This window comes from Polyodon spathula, chromosome 31 (genome assembly GCF_017654505.1).
Source record: "Polyodon spathula isolate WHYD16114869_AA chromosome 31, ASM1765450v1, whole genome shotgun sequence".
NCBI lineage: Eukaryota > Metazoa > Chordata > Actinopteri > Acipenseriformes > Polyodontidae > Polyodon > Polyodon spathula.
Window position 1 is genome coordinate 943,189 of NC_054564.1, and position 11,767 is coordinate 954,955.

The window sequence follows — 11,767 nt, forward strand, 5'->3', positions numbered from 1 at the left end:
CCGTATTCTTGTTAATCTCGCTTGAAGGAGTCCAGTCGAGGCGTTTTAAGGGTGGTGGACTCCGGGGTGCATTAGCAGAACTGTAGCATCCCAACATCACTTTGAAGTCCAGCATTTCTCCTCCTGTTGCATACAAAAAATCAGCGGGGCATTGCTGCAAGCTCTCTTCTTCTTGTTGAGATCTATCGTTTGAACGATTCGGTAAACTCTCTTCCAAGTCATTTTGGGAAATGCTGCTGATCTGTTACAGTACAGCAGGGTTGCACCCAGGTGAATCATATCGGAAGAGATATAGATCCATTAAACACAGTACCGATCCTGCTGGAGTTAAAATCTCCCCTTTCAGATCTTGTGTGTATAATTGCACCACATTAAGTAAAAAGTGGTATACATAGATAAAGTGTTTCGTAAAACGTGCGTTATACCGTACGTATCATATATATATATATATATATAATATATATATATATATATATATATATTATATATATATAATATATATATGTCCACCCACACAAGCCCCGTTTAAAAATTTAACTAAAAAATCCGTGAGCGACCGGGATCGAATAAACTCCACATACAGGCTAATGATACGAGGTAGTTTGCATCACCTTACACTCTGATAAACCACAGGTGCGTTTTAGAGCCTTTTGCAGCACCGGGGAATTTACCTTAATTGCATCAATCGTCTGTTTTTAGGGGTAAGGAGTTTTTTTGGAAAAGACTTCCAGTCGAAACGTTTGTCGCGGTGTCCACTCAGTCTCTGTAATGCAGTCGGAAACACGAGGCAGAAACATAACGGAAAAATAGATTCAAGTTTTCATTTATTAACAAAATAAGACACCCCATTATTTATTTATTTTCTAATTATTATTGTTTTTGGATAGCACTGCCATCGAAAATGTACTATTGTCACCCCCTCTACCCCCCAACCCCAAAACACATTACAAAAAATATTGCATCTCTTTCAGCTGTACAAATTAAAAATCAATGGAATTCCAAACCAATAATTATTATAATAATAAAAAAAAAAAAAAAAAAAAAGTGTATTCCCCCCTTTGAAGTCACAGACAGACCATGCAGGGTAAAAGATGAAGACTATTTCTGTAAAAAGTTTTTTTTAAAACATTTTTGTAAAATATATATATATATATATATACACTCCTGGTGTGACTTGAGTGAAAAATGCTTTATTGATTTATTATTTTTTAAATGTTTTTTTTTTTTATTAGGTTTTTTTTTATTATTTTTTGTTGTTGCTGCTATAGAGTCCCAGCTTTCAAACATACAGAAAATAAAACACAGCCCCAGGAACGAAAGAAAAGAAAGAAATCGAAATGTTTTTTGCAAGTCTTGTCGCTCAGAACAGCGAATGTACATCTATTATAATAATAATAATAATAATAATAATAATAATAATAATAATAATAATAATAATAATAATAATACTTTCTAATGCTACTGATATCCTAACGCAGAAGCTGACGTCAGCCTCTGGCTGTAGAGGGCGTAGGGAGAGTAGTAAGGCGCGGGCTGCAGCGTGTGCACAGGCAGCCCGCTGGCGGGCAGATGGCTCTTGCTGTAAGGGTGGTACCGGCTCAGTCCCAGGCTGTGCGGGCTTCTCAAAGAGAAGGTACCGGGTAAAGCGGTCGGGCTACCCGGGCTCGTAGAAGGGAGGTGGAGGTGACACGAGGCGCCAGGGTACCCCGCCAGCAGCTTGTCCGCCCCGGGGAGGGCTGTGTGGGTTCGGAGGTGCGCCAGCAGCTCCTCGGAAGAGGCGAAGCGCTTATCGCACGGTCCGCTGGCCGACACCCAGTTGCATATGTGCGGCGCCGGGTCGTTCTGCAGCATGAAGCCGTAGGTGTAGAGCGGGTGCCCCGACAGGGTGGGTGTAGCGCTGGAGGTGAGGGGGGAGGCGTGGAGGGAGTGCAAAGGGTGGGTGGGGTACACCAGGGGGTACCCCGATTTCAGCGTGGAGGAGTGGTCGTGCACGCAGGACGCGCAGTTGCTGGGGTACGTCAGACAGTAAGGGTCCCGGCATAATCCTTGCATGAAAGATGGGGGAGAGGCGGCCGTCAGTGGGCTGGAGCTCGGGTGTTTTCCAGGCACCCCGAGCTGTCCCCCGACCAGGCTGGACTTGGTATGATCCAAACCGTAATGTGTGGGGTAGCCGGCGTAAGCCCCGACGATGGAGCCGTGGTATCCCATGCTGGAAGGCGGCAGCGGGTACACGGAGTGGCCCGGTTTGTAAGGGGACACCGGCGCGACGTGGCCGGAGCCCAACGCGGCGTGCCCGTGCTGCTGCGGCGGCGGCGGCTCCGCTTTCCCCGCGTCGCTGCCGCCGTGGTGCGGGCTGCACTGGGAGCTGGCGTTGCTGGAGTTGGCGCTGGCCCGGGCGTGGCTGGAGTTTGCCAGCTGGGCTTCCGCAGAGCCGGAGAGTTCCTGCTGGTCCTTTTTATCCAGGCTGACTAAATCGCCGCCCTGTTTCGCTTCGTGCGGCGTGTGTCCTTGCAGCTGCTGCTGCGGGGAGCCTGCTCTGGAATTCGGGGAGGAGTGCGGGGGGAAAGCCGGGCAAGCGCCGCCGGGCAGCCGGTAGCTCGCTTTGCTGCCGTCTCCGTTCCCAGAGTTTGCGCCTTCCTTCCTCGACTCCCCCCCGGCTTTGGCGTAAGGTTTGAAGCTTGACTTGTCGTCGACGGTCTGGTGGTGGTCGCCGGCGCCGTGTTTCGAGCTGGAATGGGACGGTCTGCTGTTATTAGCAGAGTCCTTGTCGCTGACGCCGCTGGAAGTCACCGTGTTTAGCTTGGAGGAAGGCGGGGGATCCGGCTTGCCGATCTGGGAGCAGGTCTGCGCCAGCAGGGCCAACGGACTCTTCTTAGCATCCAACTGAAAAAAACAGATTACAAAAAAAAAAAAATAATAATTTAATTGCAACACTTCGTTTCCGCTTTTAAATAATTCTTAAATAATTTTGAAACGTTATGTAGGCTAATTATGAATTGGTAAATAATGCAAACGAAAACAGCCGTTTATCATAACCGACTAAAGATGTGAAATTATATATATTTTAAAAAGCATGTTTAAGAAGCCGCGACGTGAGACTAAATACACAGCCACGGTTTCTTTTACAAAATGAAAGTCTTTAAAAGAAAGGTCCGCGTTTAGCCCTGAAAGTGCGAGTGTTTGTGTCTATTCTCAAGCGCCCTTCTTCGTTTACTGTCAGCACTATCAGATAAAGGCGTTGCTGTACTGGATTTCCAGTGCGTTTCTGTGACCCGCACACTGTTGCCAGTGTAACTCGCCTTTAATAAGAATGAATAACACTAATTCAAAGGACAGCACGAAAACAACCGAGGCGCGTAAGCTGCAGATTTGCGTGCGTTTCTTTTAAAACGTATAAATGAGTGGGGTGCGGCAAACAGTAAGTGTATTAATAATACACTATATAGATGTGTGTGTGTGTGTGTATTTATAGATAATTGTGTGTGTATAGATCTGTGTGTGTGTATTTATAGATCTGTGTGTGTGTATAGATCTGTGTGTGTGTATCTATAGATCTGTCTGTAGAGAGACATCGGTGTGTGTGTACAGATCTATAAATATCTGTGTACACGTTACTATAGATCTACTGTGCACTTGTATAGATCTGTGTGTGTGTATAGATCTCTTGTGTGTATAGATCTGGTGTGTGTATATCACACATATATCTAGACACTCCCACACACACACACACACATATCTAGCACACCATAAGCACAATATCACAGACACATATCTACTAGACACACATATCAGACACATCCACGTTGTATGTGGTGAGTATAGATCTAGGGTGTATAGATAACTCTGTTGTACAGAATCTGTGTGTGTGTAAACACACCATACATCGAGAGAGATTGTTGTGTGGACAGCATAGATCACTACGGTGTACTATCATATAGTCTGTGTCTGTCCCTCAACATCACAATGATACACACACCACACACCGATAGAGGACTACCCACACACACACACCACTCAGCTCTGAGAGCGACACACACAAGCTCAACACACACCTCTGTGTGTGTGTGTGTGTGTGTGTGTGTGTGCTCTCTCTCGCTGTGTGTGTGTGTGTGTGTGTGTGTAGCTCTCTCTCGCTGTCCACACACAGCAACACACACTTCACATCGAGCGCGAAAGACCACATGTGTGTGTGTGTGTGTGTGTTTGGTGTGTGTTGTGGGTGGTGTGTGGTGTGTGTGTGTGTGTGTGTAGCTCTGTGTGTGTGTGTGTGTGTGTGTGTGTCTCTGTGTGTGTGTGTTCTGTGTGTGTGTGTGTGTGTGTGTGTGTAGCTCTCTCTCGCTGTTGTGTGTGTGTGTGTGTGTGTGTGTAGCTCTCTGTGTGTGTGTGTGTGTGTGTGTGTGTGTGTGTGTAGCTCTCTCTGCTGTGTGTGTGTGTGTGTGTGTGTCTCTGTGCTCTGTGTGGGTGTGTGTGTGTGTGTGTGTGTGTCTGTGTGTGTGGTGTGTGTGTGTGTGTGTGTAGCTCTCTCTCGCTGTGTGTGTGTGTGTGTGTGTTGTGTGTGTCTCCTCGCTGTGTGTGTGTGTGTGTGTGTGTGTGTGTGTGTGTGCTGTGTGTGTGTGTGTGTGTGTGTGTGTGTGTGTGTGTGTGTGTGTGTGTGTGTGTGTGTGTGTGTGTGTGTGTGTCTGTGTGTTGTGTGTGTGTGTGTGTGTGTGTGTGTGTGTGTGTGTGTGTGTGTGTGTGTGTGTGTGTGTGTGTGTGTGTGTGTGTGTGTGTGTGTGTGGTGTGAGTGTGTGTGTGTGTGTGGTGTGTGTGTGTGTGTGTGTGTGTGTGTGTGTGTGTGAGTGTTGAGAGAGCGACGCCACACTCTCTCTCGCATGTGTGTGTGGTGTAGCTCACACTCGCTGTGTTTGACGGCTGTGTGTGTGTGTGTGTGTGTGTGGTGTGTGTGTGTGTGTGTAGCTGTCTCTGTGTGTGTGTGTGTGTGTGTGTGTCCTGTGTCAGTCTGTGTGTGTGTGGAGGATGGGATAGCTCTCTCTCGTATCGCACATGTGAGTGTGTCGCTAGTGTGTCTCGTGGTGTGTGTGGTGTGTGGTGTGTGTGTGTGTGTAGGTGTGTGTTGTGTGTGTGTGTGTAGCTTGTGTGTGTGTGTGTGTGTGTGTGTGTGTGTGTGTGTGTGTAGCTGTGTGTAGATATGCTGGCATACACACACGCTGTGTGTGTGTGGTGGAGAATGCTGTGTGTGGTGTGTGTGTGTGTGTGTGTGTGTGTGTGTGTTGTGCTCTCTCGCTGTGGTTGTGTGTGTGTGTGTGTGTGTGTAACCACACACCACTCTCTCACTCTCTCGATCGGTGTGTGTGTGTGTGTGTGTGTGTGTGTGTGTGTGTGTGTGTGTGTGTGTGTGTGTGTGAGTGTGTGTGTGTGTGTGTGTGTGTGTGTGTGTGTGTGTGTGTGTGTGTGTGTGTGTGAGTGTGTGTGTGTGTGTGTGTGTGTGTGTGTGTGTGTGTGTGTGTGTGTGTGTGTGTGTGTGTGTCTCGCTGTGTGTGTGTGTGTGTGTGTGTGGTGTGTTTGTAGCTCTCTCTCGCACCTAGTGTGTGTGCTATGTGTGTGTGGGGTGCTCCTCTCGCGTCTGTGTGTGTGTGTGTGTGTGTGTGTGTGTGTGTGTGTGTGTGTGTGTAGCTCTCTCTCGCTGTGTGTGTGTGTGTGTGTGTGTGTGTGTGTGTGTCTGTGTGTGTGTGTGCTGTGTGTGTGTGTCTCTCTCTCGCTGTGTGTGTGTGTGTGTGTGTGTGTGTGTGTCAGACTGTGGTGTGTGTGTGTGTGTGTGTGTGTGTGTGTGTGTGTGTGTGTGTGTGTGTGTGTGTTATTGGGAGAATGCTGAGTGACGTGTTCAAATGGCTGGTAAACGAGACACGCTTGAAATCCAATCCATGTTTTAAATGAAGGCTGTGCTCTCGGTAACAGCGCTTCAGAGATTTTAACAAACTGCTAGCAGATTGCGACAGCTCAAGTCTTCAGAGATATCTCTCTCTATATAAAGCGTGCACCGCTACTGCAGGCAGCCCGGTACCGGGAACGCACGGCGGGGTTTACCTCAATGCTGATCGGGGCGGATGTCAGCGGCTGTAGGTACTCCGGGTGCAGTAAGTGTCCGGTATGCGCACTCAGCATCTTCAAAACCCGGATCGGCAGGCGCTTCGCCTGTCTGACGGGATCCTGCGGAAACAGCGGAGAAACCGGAGCCGAATTCTTGAGATCTTTCCCGGGAGAGAAGAAGGAACCGGCGCTGTTGCTTTTGCAGTTACAGATGCAACCTTCGTCGTCGTTGCTTTCAGTATATCCGCAAGGAGAAACGTTCATCTGGAACTACAATAATAATAATAATAATAATAATAATAATAATAATAGTCGTGTCTAATTATTATGTAAGGGAGGGAGGTAATAACTAGACCTCCGATTAGCCGTCTGGGCCACGGAACATTTCAGGGTATTGGTTCGTCGGCGCCCGGTGCCTTGTAAGTCCCAAAACAACACGCTCAAGTTAGACGCAGTGAACGATTCAAATCGCTGCGCTGAACATTTAGTTCTTTTTGTGTTTAAAAAAAAAAAAAAAAAAAAAAAAAAAAAAAAAAAAAAAAAAAAAAAAAAAAAAAAAAAAAAAAAAAAAAAAAAAAAAAAAAAAAGAAAAAGAGAAATAAAACCAAGTTTTAAAAAGAAAAGGCAGCCCGTAGCAGCCCCGTCTCTCGCCTGTCTGCGGCTCTCCTCTGAGTTCACAAGCATGCAGCTCTGCCATCCGCACTTCAAGTACCGGAGAGCACAAGCCATGCTTCAAAGGGACCGTGCCGCCGTCCAATCACAGCGCTCCGCATGGGTAATGAGGGGGGCGGGAGCTGCAGGGAGTGGGCGTGGCAGATCTGACACACACACACACACACACACACACACACACACACACACACAGTCAGTACCGAGGGAATACAGCAGAGGCGGTGTTTCTTCGGCAGAAACACTGACCGCCTGCCCGCAGTTTGTAGCGTGCAAGGATGTGTTTGACAAGCGTGATTTATGTTCTTTCTATCCAATGGATACGCGGGGGGGGGGAGGTTGCTAATGCGATGTCATGTCGCGATCAGGCGTTTTAAAAATGGGTTTTCATTCAAAGAACACTTGCGCCAGTGTGCAGAATAGTGGTGACGTTGTTCATTGTGTGTGTGTATATATATAAACATACAGAAATATAGATAGATAGAGATGCAGCTTTTTAATATATCCACAGTATCTCGCTTTTAACACCCTTTGCATATTAAAAACAACAGTGATAATAATAAATAAATCGACTACAAAGAGAGGTGTCCTGGCAATGCATCTGCAGTTTTAATGGGATTATTCCATTAGCAAGGCTGATCCTCCAATGAGATCGTTTTCGCTAACCTAATTACACGACGAATTGGTTAAATTACTTACAAATTACGCCTGACAAACCCCATTAGAAGCTGCTCGAAATAGAGCAAGCCCGATGGCTTTCATGCTCAGGCGAAGTGCAAGCTGGATCGTGTGGGAGACGCACCATGCTCAGTGCTTCACAATGAAGCGTGGCTCTGTGTTGTGGAATCACAGCTGTGTGTTAAAGTTCCACTAAGAACTCCGAGCAACCCAAGCTTCTAAAAAGAAAAAAAAAATGCTTTAATTATTAAAAAGAACAGTACACAGAAGTCTGTGAAGCTATGGAACCCTTGTCCAATTCCCTTCAGAACCATTTAACTCTATAGAACCCACTGATTCTAGAACTCAGGCGGAGGTCTGTATTTACATGCACAGTATGTGGGTTTGTTTGACCTCTCTGTGCTTTACAATGCTTCCGTTTGCTTTACCAGACCTCTCTGTGCTCTACAATGCTTCCCTATGCTTTACCAGACCTCTCTGTGCTTTACAATGCTTCCCTATGCTTTACCAGACCTCTCTGTGCTTTACAATGCTTCCCTATGCTTTACCAGACCTCTGTGCTTTACAATGCTCCCCTCTGCTTTACCAGACCTCTCTGTGCTTTACAATGCTTCCCTATCTTGCTTTACCATACCTGCTTTACCAGACCTCTCTGTGCTTTACAATGCTTCCCTATGCTTTACCAGACCTCTCAAAGCTTTACAATGCTTCCCTATGCTTTACCAGACCTCTCTGTGGGGCTTTAACCAGACCTCTGTGCTTTACAATGCTTCCCTATACTTTACCAATGGACACATAAAATCCTCTCTTCTTGAAAAAAACCAAAGAAATAAAACAGAGAGAGAGAGAGGAGAGGGGGGGGGGGTGCGCTTGTTATGGATCTTGTTAAAAGTTTACAGGAGTTATTAGAAGTTATTACAAGAGTGCATTATAAACTATCCCTCATCCCAGCTCAGCCACTGACTCGCTGTGTGACCCTGACTCACAAGTCACTGAGCAAGTCCTACTTGCGCTGCGTCTTTGGGGTGAGGCGTTGTTGTAAGTGACTCTGCAGCTGATGCATAGCTCACACACCTTAGTCTCGTATCTAATAAAGCACTTTGTGATAGTGGTCCACTATGAAAGGCGCTATATAAAGATTATTTCTTCTTCTTCTTCTTTTTTTTCTTCTTCTTCTTCTTCTTCTTCTTCTTATTATTATTATTATTATTATTTTTAGTGCAGGCATGTGAGAGACTAATCTTATCTAATCTTATCTAATCTAAACATTATTATTATTATTATTATTATTATTTTTAAAATAATCTAATTACTTATTAAAATTTAGAATCTTAAAGCGAAGCTGAGCTCTCCAATTAGTAGACTTAATGAAGCAAAATTAGTTCATTCTTCAGGGCGTTGAATGCTTCTGTCCAGAAATATATATCCCAAGCATCAATAGAAACGTATCACTATTATAACACATTTATTTTCGAAAAAAATAAGGTATATAAATGATGGACATTGACGAAATGTTTTTGTTTTCTTTGTAATCACTTGATCATCCTCGACCACGACATGCTGGAGAGACTGTGACTGAGGCTCTTAATCACCTAATCAGTGAGACAGTTGATTGGACGCTGGGTATGGATTTCAGCTGTTGAATTGCAAGCTTGAATAAAAGCAATAAAGAAAATCACAGAAAAAAAACCCCAATATGCCACGTCTTTCAAAAGAGCAGCGCCTTCGTGCGATCGGCATGTTGGAGGCTGGGCTGGGGCAGCGGGCTGTGGCTCACCGTCTTGGGCGCTCACAGCCAGCGATTTCAAACCCGGCGAGACGGTATAACCAGACCCACTCTGCCAACGACAGGCCACCAACCGGGAGACCAAGAGTCACAACACCTGCCCGAGATCGACAGATCATTCTGCAGCATCTTCGTGATATCAATTGTTAATCAGCACAATAAAAAGTCACTTTGCCTGCTCTGAAACAGAGTTTGCCATTTTTCCATCACATCTAGTGAATTTTATCCAAATATAAGTGATATGTTTCTTTTGATGCTCATTATATATATGATGTTATGCAAGACTTGCAGCATTGCCCACAGTTGTATATGAAGCAGGATATATTAATAAGGTTAGGAACAAACACTTCCCAGCATTGCTCAAGAGAAATTGAATTATACTGTCCAGGTAAGATAATCTGCAGCCCAAAACTGCCTTCTCAAGACCCCCCTTGTTCAGCCTGCGCTTGTAGATCTCCTGCTCCGCCCCTCCTGCTCTGCACTGGACTCTCCTGACCTCAGCACCACCTTACTGGATCCTCAGCTGATGCGCTATCCTTGCACTATTGCACTGCTAATCTGTCATTGTAGATATAACTTGTTGTAATCCTGACTGGCTGCATCCTAGTTCATATTGTATTCTAGCAGTGTTAGTATTATTGCACTTACTGTAAACTACACTGTGTTTAAATATGAAGCTTGCATTGTAACCCTGCACTGCCCTGGAACAATAATAATAATAATAATAATAATAATAATAATAATAATAATAATAATAATAATACTACAGTACAGTGAGTGAGGGCTCCTATTCCCATACTAACCAAAATATAAAAGGAAACTGGGCAGCAAGCCAGGCGCACGAAGCTCCTTTGTGCGCTCTTATCCTACCTCCACCCTGGCAGCGAGGGCTGACACCCCCCGCCTGAGAGCAGAGATCCAGTCTCTTCGATCGGGGCTGATCTGCGGGGTCAGCAGGCTGCCTGTCTGGCTTGTCATCATTAGAAAGAGGGATCACTTATCGCCTTCACTAAAGCACTGGCTCTCAAACAAGCTTCTTTCACTGAAGAGGGCAGGGGAATGTAAACTTAATGACTCCGCTTGTTTTTTCAAGGGGTAAGGAGCTAGAAAGTCTTATATAGACACATGCATACACACAGAGAGAGAGCACAGATCTATCATTACCAGCGCCCAGCTCTCAACTCATCAATCACTAGAAATACTTGATGAAGCATGAAGAAAAGTCGTTGATAAAGTGGAAAGTGTTTTAATAATTAGCCTCTCCTCCTTCTTCAGAGAGCCTGGCAGAAATAGCCGGGCAGACTGACGCTGCTGTTTCAGTGTGAGAGATTGAAAGCCGCACAGTGACTGACAGGGGGGGATGTTCTGAGAACACCGAGACGCTGAGCGTTCCGAGCTGCAATTCCGATTCTAACAGGATGTCTTCCAGGTCCAGCCCATGATTAAGGTTTGAAGTCTCTATGCTTTGCCTTCTCTCTAATATGTTAGATCATACAGTTACTCTAGTGGGAGAATCTTCCTCCCAGCAAGGCTGTGGTACTATGCTATTGGTTCTACTCGCTGTGGTACTATTGAGAGCGTGTGTGTGTGGTGTGTGTATATATATATATATATATATATATATATATATATAATATATATATATATATATATATATATTATATACACACAGCAATCTGCACATTGATTACAACTCCTCATGACCTGTCATTGAGATCCTGTATATACCCGCCTGCATGGAAACCTCTGGGTGTGAGACTCTCCATTTCCGCTCAGTAATCAGGGATACAGAAACAATAGGCACTGGGGTGTGAAAATGTTCGACCGCTTTCTGCTTTAATCAGGCGTCTTAAACAGCTTCTAAAACGTCTCCTGCGTTGTACTTTGTCCTTTTCTATTTGTTCCTTTTCTCTGACTATTTTAAATGAATTGCACATGTGCTCTGTTAAAGACATCCATTAAATGAGACAGTCACTCACTCGTCTGTTTTGCTCCAGATTTTCAGCTCTAGTGGTTTGATCTCAGAAGCACAGCAAATCAGAACTACAGAAGCAATGGGGTGTTGTGATACACGAAGCAATGGGGTGTTGTGATACACGAAGCAATGGGGTGTTGTGATACACGAAGCAATGGAGTGTTCTGATACACATTATTGAATATATTAGATTATTTTTATCACATGATTTCCAACACAGGTCCTTTTGTTGTCTTGTTGCCTCTTCCTCAGGCCTCTGATCTTTCAGCTCCTTGTAATGAGTGCTCTGTGCTGCTTGCCTGAACAACACGCAGATTAAGGTGTCCATCACTTTGAGCTTGCTTTCCGCCTTTGTCTTGTCAATTCTGACACACTCACACCCTCTCCCTGTCACACACTCACATATGTTGAAATCCTCCCTGTCTCTCTCACTCCCTCTCCCTGTCTCTCTCACTCTCTCTCTCTGCCCTCTCCCTGTCTCTCTCCCTCTCTCACACACACTCACACCCTCTCCCTGTCTCTCTCCCTCTCGCACCCCTCAGACCCTCTCAGATAGAGAGGGAGTTGGAGAT

The 11,767-nt window shown here is 45.4% G+C and overlaps 1 protein-coding gene across 1 annotated transcript; it reads right to left on the bottom strand.

Moving 5' to 3' along the window:
* Nucleotides 1-1,384: 1,384 nt before the first annotated feature.
* On the bottom strand, nt 1,385-6,392 carry LOC121303202 (zinc finger protein 703-B-like). Its single transcript, XM_041233758.1, has 2 exons — nt 6,085-6,392; nt 1,385-2,883 (listed from the first exon to the last, which is right to left on the bottom strand). Exons 1-2 carry the CDS (start codon nt 6,349-6,351, stop codon nt 1,459-1,461), a joined length of 1,692 nt encoding a protein of 563 aa, XP_041089692.1. The 5' UTR covers nt 6,352-6,392; the 3' UTR covers nt 1,385-1,458.
* Between the last annotated feature and the right edge of the window lie 5,375 nt (nt 6,393-11,767).

Excerpts from the sequence above, each read along its gene's own strand:
- LOC121303202 (XM_041233758.1), bottom strand. The coding sequence starts at position 6,351 with ATGAACGTTTCTCCTTGCGGATATACTGAAAGCAACGACGACGAAGGT. Across the intron at positions 2,884-6,084 it reads CCGCCCCGATCAGCATTGAG|TTGGATGCTAAGAAGAGTCC; the intron begins GTAAACCCCGCC and ends TGTTTTTTTCAG.